Below are 13601 nucleotides of genomic sequence, written 5' to 3' on the forward strand. Positions count from 1 at the left end.
AGCTAAGGGCTGGCTGAACCGGTGCAGGATGATCCGGGCGGTGACCTACTGGGAGCTCTGCTGTGACGTAACTCATCGGAGTGCAAAACGTGGGACAGGAGTGGCCCCTTGGACTCACTCAAGCAAATCCAGTTCCCAAAGTGACAGAGAATCCCCATCACCGTGCTCTCCAGCATGGCTCAAGTGCGCTCCCCGAGTGGTGTCAGAGCGAGGGCCCGTACACCCGACTGCTCTAACCCTGCCTTTGTCTCTGACCCTTCGCCAGGCTGGGGGTGAGGAAAAAACAATTCTCACCTGTAAGATTTTTTCAAGTTTAATGTGAAACAAAACAAAACAAAACAAAACAAATAGAAGTCCACTTTCTTTTAATGTACAAAAATGTGTGAGTAGAAACAAAAGCAAGTCCAACACCATCGCATATGTTTACACCACTATCTACTTCTTCATGTCAACTCCACTATCCAAACACCAGAGAGCAGGTGGCCACCGGAGGGCTGGGACAGAGATGAAAGAAAACCGCCCTTTTCTGCTGTGTTCCTCCTGCGCTGGGCAGGGCTGTGCTCACCACAGGGGCGGCTTCTCTCGCTTCTCCACCGCGCAGGGACTCAGTTGTATATGAAGTTGAACCTGAATTTTAAAAAGAACAACAGTCTTATTAAAAACAGAATTATTTACATAGTTTCTACTGGAAATGATAAAAAAATGTATTTGGACATTTCTACTTCTGCTTGACAACTTGACATTTTTTGGCGTTCTCTACACTAGGAAACACTTTTCTCTCACCTGTTACATCCTATACATTAAATAGCAATGCTGCTGAATACTTACAATAAAAAGTCTCAGTGGGATTAACTGCCCACTACCAAGTCCCCGAGGGAAGGAGGAGTTCCACACTTCACTGTACCGGACCCTCGGCACAGCCCCCGACCTGACAGAGAGCCTAAATGCATGCATAACAGGACCTCCCCCCACCCCCACTCTGCAGCTTCTGACGACGCGGCCCATCGGCCGACCAGAGCAGAGGAGTGAGTGGTGGGGTGTGACAAGTGCAACAAAAGAAAGACCAACTTTACTCAACTAGCTTTCACAGAAAGCAAAATCACCGCTGGAGTTATTTTTAAACTAACATTAAGCACTAACCAGGTGCCTGGCACTACGATAAGCATTTTGTATGTGTTATTTCACTTATTGCTCATAATTTTATGAAGCGGGGACTACCGTCCCCTTTTACAGATGAGGACAGCAGCAGAGGTGCTGCCAGCTGTCCGAGGCCACGCTGCCAGCAGTGCTGCAGGCGGCGACCAGACCCCAACCGTGACCGGCGTCCGCACGCCTGAGCACCCTGCTGGCCCGCGAGGCCTCGCCATGGCTGGCTCCAAGGAGCTCGACCAGCCTAGGTCAGCATTTCTCATCGCTCTGCCTTAAAAAATGAGCAAACTCCATATAAAAATTCAGGACTTAATCCCACATGCCCCAATTTGGGCTTGAATAGTTTCCAGAAAGGAAAGAAAATATGTTCTACCAGGAGCCTGAATCTCCACACTTTTATGCAGACAGCGCCCTTCGCATTCGCCGCACGTGACCGGCTACTGTTTCACCTCCCCTTCTTTAAGGGCAGGCTTCCCCTGTGCTGAGCACCAAATCTGGGAGGAAGAGTCACACAGAATGTCATGGCACGTGAGGGCCACTTGCACGTGACCTAAGTGTCCACCTACTGCCTTAACTTCCTTAAAGACCTAAATCCCCGAACCGCCCCTTCCCAAGGGGCTCGGAGAACTGCTCATCTGGCCGAGCGGACGTGTCGGCCGCAGAGCTCAGCGCGCACCTGCTCAGCAGCTGCGGGAGGCTGGAGATGATGGGCCCGTACCCCGGCGCGTTGTCGTACAGCTCGAACAGCGGCGCGGCCACCAGCTTGTAATTTTTAGGGACGGCAAACAACGCTGGAACAAAACAAAACAGGACTCGTTTTCGCTAATTCCTTATGTAATCACGGCTTCCACTTCACTTGTAAAGTAATCATCAACTTCACCTTTGAGAAACGTTTGTGGAAAAAATAACTCTCGAGAATACATTTTGGTTCTGGATTTTAAGCAAAGTTCACAGTGAGAACTTTGGAACCACCCTCTAAAGAGATCCGTGCTGTCAACTACCAAGAGCACGATATGAGTTATGAAAATGAACAAGCCTAAAGATGCTACTTTTAAAAAGTCAATTCATCTCTCTCCTACAATTATCAGTTCATTCCACTGTGAACATCAATACCAGCAGCTAAACAGTTATGAAAAGTAACGTAGTGCTTAAGGCTCCAGCTAAAGTTAACCCCCCCACCCCATAGTGCATGACTGATACGTCTATGAGAAAAACTAAGGAATTCTGTTTAAACATGGCATGTTTCTGATGTTGCAGTAAATCCAAAAATTCAAGGAACCTGAAGAAAAAACAAACAGAGGTATCCTTGAAATTCCTCCACAAATGTCTTCAGATGACTGCATTCAAAATCAAAGCAACTTACCTTTCTCTTGAAGTTGAACCAAAAACAACTTCTTATGTTCCTTCGGTTTTGTAATGTGTGCAGGAATGTACGGATACTGCAATGACAAAAGAGCGTAACTTCTCGTTACCAAGACGTCCCGCACGCCGCCACGCCTCTGCTTACCAGCTCCCCATTTCGGACCTCAGGCCCCAATGCCGTCCCTCCGAGACCCAGTCCCCCTTAATGCAACGCAGCTCTGCTCTGACGTGTATCCTGTGACTTTGTTTCGCCCCACGCTGGCTCCCCAGCACAGTGCGGGCTGCTGAGCACAGCAGAACCCGATCCGGCCTTCTACTTACCAACAAAGAAATGCTTCAGTTAACACAAAACAGTGAACTATTCAACCGTTCTAGACAAACAGGTACACAAAAGACTTATTTACAGCTTAAGAGATTTATAACATGATAAAGTCTGATATTAAATAGTGCTTTTTAAAAAAGTTTTTGTTTTAAAGTATCGTTACGAAGTTAAATATTCTAGAATCCTGATGTGGATACAACAGAAGTTCCCAAACCGTGACCCCAGCAAACTGCCCGGCATCACCCCTTTCTTCCTGCTCAGAACACACGCTCCGCTCCCGGTGCGCCCTTCCTCTCCGGCCCTCGCCCCACCGTGGGGGCAGCTGTGCCCACACAGACGGACCGACACAGGAAGGCGGTGTGCACTCTTGTCCCACCGACACCTGACCAGTACTCCAGTTCGCCATCACCCGTGGGTTACATCCCGGACTACCAGAGCCAAGACAAGGGCTCAGTGCACTAAGGCGACTGTCCTAGGACCGACCCTTCATGGTAGGGGACATGAAGGGCAGTACTCAGAACTTCTGGGCCATTACTGAGCGTTTCCCAGGTGTATCAAGGGAGGCTCAAAGTAAGTTTACAGTTACTGTTCTGGGCATCTCTGGAACAGGAACTCCATTTCCAAGTGAAGTTCTGCTTTCGTATAGCCGACACAATTCTCAGGCGGTGTGCACCGGCACCACACCCCCTCCCCGCCCCTCGGCTCCATGGGGAGCCACAAGAAAGAGGGCAGCCAGAACAACCTTCTGACTGGCCAACATTCTGTGCAATTCTTGACCTGGAACGTCTGGGCATGCAAAGAAGCTATCGAAGTCAAAGACCCTTGTCAAAAGAATTTGGCATCTATTTTCAAGTATCCCATTGGCCAAAGACAGGAAAATTTACGCACCAGTAACAGCAATCATTACAATGGACTAAAATACATTAAACATGTTTAAATGCACGAGGTCAAATGACACTTTAGAAGGTCACTGAAAAAGATGCTTTTTGTACCTCTCATCAGCTCGGATTTCAGGGCAGCTGTGTCTGAAAGTGTTGAAAGCACCGCCACTGCTGCCACTGGCCCACTGTGCTTTTCAGCGCCAAGGCATATCCAAAGCCTGGGGAGTCCCCCGCCCACCCAGTGCTCAGACTCAACATGCAAGTGCAAGCGAGTGGACACACCCCCATCTCATTAGCGCTAAGCGCCCAAGGCTCTCCACCCCTCCTCCTGTGGACAATTCCAAGGTGCGTTCCCCGTGGGCCCTCAGCAGGGCCGCTCCTGGGGCCCTCAGCTGTAATACGATCAATTATGTTCCTTCTTTCGACCGCTGCGGCTTCTGGTCTCCCCTCCCCGTGCTCTGCTGCTTGCTGGGATCACCTCCCAAACACGCCACCTACACCCACGTCTTTGTCTTATTCTCACGCTGGAGTAAAGTCCAATCTTGGAGGATACTACGGAATTACTTCCATCCTCTGAAAACTGTTAGGCAGAAGAAAAGCAGCATCTACTCTTTCCTACACAAACTATGCTCCAGGGTAATCAAGTAGCTGATGAGAGAAGTTTCTCCTTACCTAAGGATCACAATTCTCAGGAATTTAAAGACCCGGGACACTACCATCACGGAGCTATTAACATGAAAAGGAGACGGCCAGCCACTGTAAAGCTCCTGACGGAAGTGCACAAAACCACCCGTGGTGGCCAACCTCTGCAGCGCCCCCCGCGGTCCACTTCCTGGTATGCACAGCTCTGCGTGGTCCCCTCCAGCGACGTACACCATGTGGCTTGTGCCCCCGACAGCACGCTGCCGAGACGACGGTGTGTCACCACCAGCACTGGGTTGTAACAGACTGCGGCTTCCTACTTGGGCCCCCTTTCCTCCACTGTCTCTAGTTCCTGGATCACACACTTCAGGAGAAGCCAGCTGTCTCCCCGGGAGCTGCCCCGTGAAGACGCTCTCGTGGCAGCTGGGGGGGCCTCGGGTCAGTAGCCAGGAAGGAGCCGAGGCCTCCGGTCCAAGAGCCCGGGAGGAACCACAAGCTCGGCTGAGAAACACGTGTGAGCTTGGAAACGAATCCTCGGCCCTGAGAGAACGCAACCCCAGCCGACAACTCAACCAACTCCCCAGGAGACCGTGACCCAGAGCCACCCAGCTAAGCAGCCCCCAGAGGCCTGACCCTGGGAAACTAAGATAATGAACGTTTGCTGTTTCAGGCCGCTAAGTCTTGGCGTAATGCGTTAGGCAACGATGAATGAGCAATATCCCACGCCTGACAAGCCTTGTTCCCCCTCCCAAAAAACCGCGCCCAAATCCAACCCAGTGGCTAACTGCCCACCAACTGACAGGACAGAGGGGAGCAGGAGCAGCACATCCGCTGACAGCAGGGGAAGGAGCCAGCCATGGGAACACTAAGGACTTTCAATAGCCTGTTTTCACTAACAAGTGACAAGAGGAAAAAAAGACAGGGAACCAACCTGGAGACATAAAAAAGACTTAAAAGACTATCCTAATTCAAATAAATTATAAAAACAAAGTAACAACATTTGAAACCATAAAGGATATGTGAACACTGACTAAGTGTTTAATGACATTATGGAATTCCTTCTTATTTTTATTATGATAATACTACTGCAGTTTTTAAAAATACATATCCTTATCTTTCAGAAACGCACACTGGAATACTTACGACTGAAATTATATCGAGGGTTTGCCTCCAGAAACTCGAAGGCGAGGGCGGGGGAGTGGGGCGGGGGAGTGGGGCGGGGGCGGTGAAACCTGACAGGGAGCTGCTGACCGCTGAAGGCGGGTGACAGGAATGAGGGTGTATTTAGTTTTCCTATTCTCTCTACTTTTGTATATATTTGAAATTTTCCTTTGAAAGAAAAACTGCATTGCTTTTTAATTTTTTATCTAAATTAAGGAGGTGAAAAGGAAATTTCAAGTCACGTTCTACTCTAACCTCCTTGAATGGCTAGAGGTCAACCAGTTTCCCACGCCCCGAACGCCCAGCGCACGCCCCGAACACTGACCTGAGGGGGCTCGAAGTTCGGCCTCCACCAGTTCCCGATGCAGTCGTCGATGACCCAGTCCTGCAGGACTCCGTCCTGCCGGCCTAGTATCTGTCGGAAGGAAGCGGCACAGCCCGTGAACGAGGAACTACGCGTGCCCCTGCCACCCTTCTGCCACGAGAGAACTCCTAACAGAGTTAGGCAGTGCCCCTAACAGAGACCCGCTTCCCCTGGGGACAGCAGAGCGTTCAGGAACTGCAATCCCAAGCACCCCTTTGGGGGGTGGCGCGTAATTGTTGCATTTCACTTAGTTCGAGGTCACTAACTCATCCTGCTGTCCACAGAGGTTACATTTCTTCCAACTCAAACGTCAGTTGTCCTACCAACTTCAGTCTCCCTAAGAGACAGCCCGCTGCGATCCTGCTGGGATCTGCAGACGCGCAGCCCTGCCCACGGGGGGGCCCCAGGCTCCCCTCGCCTCTCTCTGCTCTGCACTCCCAATCCTGAGTCTCCTTTCCCAGTTTATGTTGGTGCTGAGCACCCTCTTATTCCTGAGAAAACGTGTAAGGGGTAACACAGTTTTAGAGACTCTGTATGCTGGAAATAACTTTATTTTACACACACACTTGATTTAGTTTGATTAGACAGAGAATTCTAGGGTAGGAATCACGTTCTCTAGGTTTATAAAGGAATGTTCCACGATCTTTTAGCTTCCAGAATCATTTCTGGTGAGTCAACGCCATTTCTGATGTTGGTGCCTGTGTTTCACCCATGTCTCTGTCCCCACCCACTACAGAAGCTTTTAGGGCTTTCTCTTTATCCTCGCTGACTTAAATATCATGATGACGTGACCATGCACAAATCTTTTAACTTTCGTTACAGAGGGCAGACCAGTAGTTCTCTTTGGTCTGAAAACTCACGCTCCTCAAGTTTGGGAAATTTTCTTAAGTTATTACTTCGCAAACTCTTCCTTCCTCTGTCCTCTTCATCTGTACAATGGACCCTTCAACAACACGGGTTTGAATTATGCGGGTCCACTTATATGCAGATTTTTTCAATAAACACTGTAAATGTGTTTTCTCTATGATTTTCCTTCCTCTAGCTTACTTTACACGGGAATACAGTACATAACACACATCACACAAAATATGCGAGAGTCAACTGTTTTATGTAACCAGGAAGGCCTCCAGCCCACAGCAGGCTGTCGGTTAGGTTTAAGGGAAGTCCAAAGTTCAAGGTGGGCTTTAAACTGTGCGGGCAGGCAGCGCCCTCTCTCGCTCACATAGTTCAACAGTCAACTCTGGTTTAATCTGGTCCTTCTAGAACGATCTACTAATTTTACCTTTTCTTACCTATGGTCTATCTTTTCATTTTACTTTCTGGTAGATTTCTTAAATTCAATCTTTTAACTACTGAATTTTTCATTCTGCTAATTTTTTTGTAATACTCATGAGTTCGTTTTCATTGTTTGAATTGTCTTTTTACTATTTTATTTTTTAAATTCTCACCTAAGGACACTGTTCATTGCTTTTAGAGAGAAAGAGAGAGAAACATCAATTGGTTGCCTCCTGTAAGTACCCCGACCAAGATTCAAACCCACAACCTCTCTGTGTACCGGATGCTCCAACCAACCGAGCCACGCTGGCGAGGGCTGAACTGCCTGTCTCAACGGCGCACTGTTACACAGATGCACTATCTTCTTTATCACACCAAGCATACCAACTGTGACTTGACTGATCTCTCAGTTTGGTTTCTGTTGACTTCTTTTTGCTTCTTTTGATCTTTCTTGTCCAGCAGGTTTCTCTAAAAGCCTGGTGATACTTGGTTATCTGCTTACGAATATGGGTAAAGCAAGAAGATGCCTAACTGTCACCTCTGGGAGTTTGATGCTAGGACTACACTAGTTCCTCAGAAGATTCCCAAATGTCATCCATCTGGAGAGACTGATACTGTTCAATCACTGTCTCCAGAAACAAAACCTCTGACCTGCAGCCTGGGGTAACACTAGTTGTCAATAAACTATCAGCCTGGTAGGAAAAGCCTGGAAGTCTCCCTATTCAGGATGTAAACGTTCACTTATTCTCCCTGCTCAACCTTTTCATTGCTTAATGTTTTCTGACTCAATGTCTACAAAGACTCAATCACCAGCCAGATATGGCCCAACTGCACAGAGTGGGGAAGAAGACGCAGGTATATAAATACATCCTGGACAGACTGTCAGCCAACCCTGATTTCAGCTCACACACGGCCCCACCTTCTCAGGCACCAGGCGCCCCCAGTCCCTCAGCCTTCCCGGGGTCCTGCAGGGCTGGCTTCTGCGCTGCCCTCCTGCTGGGCTGAGGTTTCCATGTCAGTTATGGTTTGCCTACCTGTCTTCCAGCTTCCAAAAATCTTTGCTGTTGTCTAATCTTGCACTCCCTCAGCCCTACTGGATTTATATCCTTTTAAAATCCCTTTACTGCCTTTTTGGTGGAATTTTGAGATGGAGCTAAGGTAAACAGGTAGGTTTGAGCTATCACATGTACATGGATATCTAAGAACAGCACAATATTTAAAAGCGACAATGCATTTAAAAGCTACTAAAAAGAACAGGTCAAAGTGGTAGAATTACAGATTAGTTTTGTTTCTACTTTTCTGCATTTGCCAAGATTTTTGCAAAGAATATGTATTAGTTTTGTAATTAAAGAAGAGGGCAGGTTGCACGCTAAAAAGGAAAAGTATTTCATAACAAAAACATCCTATAATCTCAAAAACCTCCAGATTCTATGCATTTGGCTGCAAGCCCTCAGGGGCAGACACGAGACTGACTTCTGAACAGCAGTGCACCTGAAGCCCTGGCCGGGGGCTCGGCTGGTTAGAGCATTGTCCCAATACGTCATGGTTGCAGGTTCCACCTGCAGCCGGGACACACACCAGAAACAACCAATGAATGCCTAAGTAAGTGGACCAGCAGACTGACGTGCAAAAGTGAAAACAGGTATATAACAGAAATCATTCTCTTGTCAAAGTTCTGCATGGCCTACTATGGAACAAAATGACGTGCACTCAAAGTTCCAGCTCCACAACACACTGGCCGTATAGCATCAAGCAAGTTACCCGAACTCTCTATGCCCTAGTTTTTTAATCAGTAAAATTGAGTTAATAATAGTACCTCCTTCCTAGAGCTGTTGTGATAACCAAAGGAGTTACTGCACGTGAAACACTTACTGCCTAGTACAGCAAGTGCACAATAAATGTTGGCTTTTATTATCCATTATTGTTACATAAACATTTAAAGAAAACAAGTAAGATAAAGTAAGCATAAGTTCAACGGGTAGAAAATAAACATTGTACATACTAACACTCTGGGATTTAAGTTTTATTTATTGAAAAGTAAATATTCAAAATAAAGTTATCCTTTTCACAAGACATAAAAAGCCTAATTATCCAGCGAGTGGATGGTATTAACAAAGGCAATAATAAAACCGCCGAAGTGGTGAAATAGAAAAATACCTCTGTCATTAAGCGTTTTAGTCCTTCAACTTCATCTTCTCCTGGGTTAAGTTCACCACCAGGTCTGCATAAAGGTTAAGAATTTCAGCTTTCAATGTAATGCAATTTGGGGAGAAGACAGTAATACTTTTTTCTGTCAAGTAACTGAAAACACACATTTCAGTGTCACACGATGAGGCAATCAAAGGGAGAGGGAAGAACGTGCTAGAAACAGAAAGCTGAATCCGTGTTAATTTGCCAGACTAAGAGTAACACAAACTCTACTTTTAAACAAAGTTTGTGCCATAATACAATCGTTACATAATTGCTGACCACCAGTCCACCCCAATCCCTCTTTTCTGGAAGCTATCTGGCGTCAGTGAGCCACACAAGTGTCCACCGAGCAAGGACCATGCATTCCTGAAGTCAGAAGAACAGGGCATTTTCCCAGAACTCCAGCCTAAACAGTTGAGACCTCTTTTGGTACAATTTGGTCAAACTGTTATGAACTAGATGTATATCGAGAAATTCATGAGCTTAAATGGTAAAGCTAAATAATTATCTATAAAAATACAAGCCATTTTAAGAATAGAAAATGCTATTCATCCAAAGAAATAACATCAACTGTTTTTAGTAATGCTACGATGACATCTACTAACTGAACTTGGGATCAATTTGTTTAGCAGGGCTCCTACCAAGCCCCATCATTAACGTCAACAACATACGGAAACATGCAGACTTCTAGTTGGGCAATGAAGGAGGACCACAGCCCTGGAGAAAAATTACTTGTGCCCTTCTCTTTCTCAAGACCCCAGAACGGCCCTGTTTGTTGAGGCAGATGCCTGGCGCTAAAACTCTACTCCCAAGCTGCCCAAAACAGCAATCCTATTTAGAGCCGCCCTGCGGTAAATTCCCCCGACACTTACAGTTTGAAGAAAGTCGTCCCCAGCTGCAGCAGGAGCACGTGGGGTAGCCGGTGCTCATGGACAATCAGAACCCCTTCCACAGTCCTCCTCATTCCAATCTTATCAAATTCCTCCCTCATGCGCTGAAACCTGGCTGCAACAGAGCTATCCTTCTCGTAGAGGGGCTCTTTTGTGCCGAAAGTGTAGTTGGTGAGAGGGTACCTGTGATCCAACGGCAAACGCTGCACGTGAGAACTGGAGACCATCATTTACCGCCACAGACAGCAACCACATTAATCAATCAATCTCTCTCTCAATCTCTCTCTCTCTCTCTCAATCTCTCTCTCTGGCAAAAAGTGTACATACTGTACTCAGAGCCATAGGATTTGTCCCGAGTTACACAACTAGTTAATGAGACAGCAGAGACTAGAATCCAGGACTTGGGACTCTAAAGCCAGAGCCTGTATTAATTAGATCAAGCCTGTCATTCTACACTTGAACTTTCAACAGTAGGTAACCCTATCCTTAAGTCCCTTAAATACTTACAGAAGTGGTGATCTGGACACCTGGTGGTGGCTAGTGTAACAGCATTGCCAGGCTGGCTAGTGTCCCTTCCAGCTCCTCTGACTGCTAACCTAATCAGAGATTCTATTAATTATGGGCACTAATGGCTAATCTCTTTTTCTACAAGTTCAGCCATCGCTTCCATCATCTCTCCCGGTTTCTCTAATTCTCCTAGTCAACTACCCTTAGCCTTTCCTGGACCACTCCCCTTTCATCTCCAGATACACTTTTCTTTCCCCTCTAAAACCTTTTCAGCCTTCTGCATTTATTCCATTCATTATCCTTAGTCTTCCCCCTCCTTATGCAGTCTTCTGCCCACCATGCTTAATCTGAATATTTGCTCTTCCTTTATCAAGAATTCAAAATATGGCTCATATTGCTGAAGACAGTTTTCAGCACGTTGCCCAATAAAGACCAAAATTTTCCTTAAAAAATAATTTAAATTACCACATTTATATTTCTGTCACACATATCACCTTCTAACTCTTCAATCCTAAGACTTACAATTCCAGTAAGTCTTTGAGTAAGAAGAATGCTTTGGCCACACTACCTATCCCCAAGGTATCTATCTACTTTATAAAAATTCCTTGACCTGAAATCAGTAACTACATGACTAACCCACTCTATTCTTGGAAGGGGATCAAATCAAGGTTGCCAAAACTTAGAAGCCAAATTCTAAGAATAAATGAAGCAGCTCTTAAACACACCATTTGCAGGGTGCGTTAAAGATTTCCAGAAAGACCTTCCCCAGTAGTTCCGATGCTGAAGCTGGTATCATCATTAGCAGCAGCAACCTCACACAGCACTGTGTGCCAGGCAGTTTTTTAAAATGCTTTATATAGATAAACATTCAGTTCTCACAAACGAAGCTATAAAGAACTAAGGATGGCTGTAGCACATCTCTACAACAAGAGCCAGCTCTCACATCAACAAGGAGACGCAAGCAAGATGACATGTCATTTTCAGCTGTCAAATCGGTGCCAGCCGGGACACACACATATTATTTCCATCACACTGTGAGCTTTATAAAGCAGGGCCGACATCTTACTTCCTCGCCACTGTTCACCCAGCATTACACCCAGTGCCTGGTACAAACTGGGCACTTGTGCAGTATTTTTCTGAAAGAAAATACTGAGGGAGAGAGGACTTACTCTCCGACTTCAGTTACTCACACACAAGCTGCGTCTACAACACAATTATTTCTGAATACTGTACTTATCTGGGAGAGGAAAAGTCCTATAAATCCATCAGCCAGTAACTTAGATGGAGTGAAGGTTAAAACATTTTCACATCACGGCTGAAGGCAAATGGGTCGAATAATCAAGGCAAACTGCCAGGGACCTGTGGGTCCTGGACCAACCACCACCAAACGTGATCCGGAAGCTGCACTTCCATATTTTTTAAAAGAGGAACATTTGCTTTTCCCACCTCATGGGAATCTTACGAGAATTTTTAGGAGTGATGTGAAATTAAAATGTTATTATGTCAATATAATAGCTATCCACTTGCATACATGCAACTCCCCACTAATTTCAGATTTCACACACCTAGAATTCTTGTTATTTAAATTTTCTAACCAGCATCTGTTTTGCCAACAAAACAATAGCCACCCTTTCAATTTCAAATCGCTTCTGAGGGGGAAAATGCATTTGTTTGAAAGTAAAACAGGACACACTGAGAGTGCCCTATAAAAACACCACTATCACCAGTAAACCGTGCACCTTTTAAACACGGGCCAGAATTAAAAGGCTGCCTTCGTCTACTGGGGCCAGCCAGCATCACTGTGCCTCACAAGCCCTCAGGAACCCTAAAATAAAAAAGCATACTGTCCAGTACTTGAGCAAGAAGACACAGCCCAAACGCCAATCACCTGCCATAGCGAGGTTACTTGTGAGAGTCAACTCGAAATGCAATGGCTTTTGGTGCTTAAACAGAAAGGTGTAGATAACACAGCGCAGCCCCAGTGGGTTCCCTGGGTTACATTGTAGACCCCTTCACGGTCTGAAAGCCCACCCCTAACAGCATCCAACCTCCCAAGCGGAGGCCTACGGGGCGCTGGATGCTCCCACTGAGTAGAGGCAGAGACGACTTGTCCATGCACAGCGCAGACCAGATAGCCCGAAGCACAACAATAAAACGTATGCCGATGAGCTGATAGGCCGTATAGCAGTTAAGAGAAAAATGCTAATGTAGCAAGACCCCGAAAGCTTACTGTTAGAATAGTAAGCACCGCGTTTTGCGGTTATCTCTGGGCAGGTGGAGGAAAGGAAGAGTTCAAAGCAAACTAATGTTCTTCCTACGACTGAATCCAGGCCTTGGGAAGAAGCCTTCTTTCCGGAAAAGGAAAACCCTCTCAAGTAGGACGCTAACGCCTAGGCGCTGGACAACAAGGGGTCTGCAGGAGCTAGAAAGGCCCGCGCTCAGGAGCGGGAGTCCGGGCGGGGGGAGGCGTGGAGCCTTCGAGGGCCGGGGGCGCGCCGGTAAGAGGAGATTGGAGCCTTTAGCAACGCTCACTAGAAAGGTAAGCCGGTGGAGGCAGCGCCGGAAGGCCGGGCCGCACTTACAGGTTGATTGTGCGCTCCAAGGTGAGGGGCTTGGTCTGCTGGATGTACTTGTTGCCGAACTGGTTGACCCCCCGGGGCCAGCCGGTCTGCGAACGATTGGGCGGTACCACGGACATGCTGGCGAGCACCGGCGGCGACCGGAAAGAGAAGGCAGGGAGACTTTCCCGGTGCGGGCAGCGGTCGTCTGCGTCCCACTCAGCAGCCGCCGCCCGCCATTAACGTGGGAGCGCAGAGAGAGGTGCACGCACGCCGGAAGTGCATCCACAACCTCTGGCG

The 13601-nt window shown here is 47.0% G+C and overlaps 1 protein-coding gene across 1 annotated transcript; it reads right to left on the minus strand.

Annotated features, from left to right (window-relative positions):
* Window positions 1–297: 297 nt before the first annotated feature.
* NUDT21 (nudix hydrolase 21) lies at window positions 298–13595 on the minus strand. The gene is made up of 7 exons (XM_028501812.2): window positions 13326–13595; window positions 10219–10419; window positions 9314–9377; window positions 5843–5932; window positions 2513–2588; window positions 1826–1940; window positions 298–627 (listed from the first exon to the last, which is right to left on the minus strand). The coding sequence occupies exons 1-7, from the start codon at window positions 13439–13441 to the stop codon at window positions 606–608; spliced, it is 684 nt and encodes a 227-aa protein (XP_028357613.1). The 5' UTR covers window positions 13442–13595; the 3' UTR covers window positions 298–605.
* Window positions 13596–13601: the final 6 nt, after the last annotated feature.

The sequence above is a fragment of the Phyllostomus discolor genome, chromosome 12 (genome assembly GCF_004126475.2).
Source record: "Phyllostomus discolor isolate MPI-MPIP mPhyDis1 chromosome 12, mPhyDis1.pri.v3, whole genome shotgun sequence".
NCBI classification, from domain to species: domain Eukaryota; kingdom Metazoa; phylum Chordata; class Mammalia; order Chiroptera; family Phyllostomidae; genus Phyllostomus; species Phyllostomus discolor.

Excerpts from the sequence above, each read along its gene's own strand:
- NUDT21 (XM_028501812.2), bottom strand. The coding sequence starts at position 13,441 with ATGTCCGTGGTACCGCCCAATCGTTCGCAGACCGGCTGGCCCCGGGGG. Across the intron at positions 10,420-13,325 it reads TTGGAGCGCACAATCAACCT|GTACCCTCTCACCAACTACA; the intron begins GTAAGTGCGGCC and ends GTTGGATCACAG. Across the intron at positions 5,933-9,313 it reads TAAAACGCTTAATGACAGAG|ATACTAGGCCGGCAGGACGG; the intron begins GTATTTTTCTAT and ends TCCTTCCGACAG.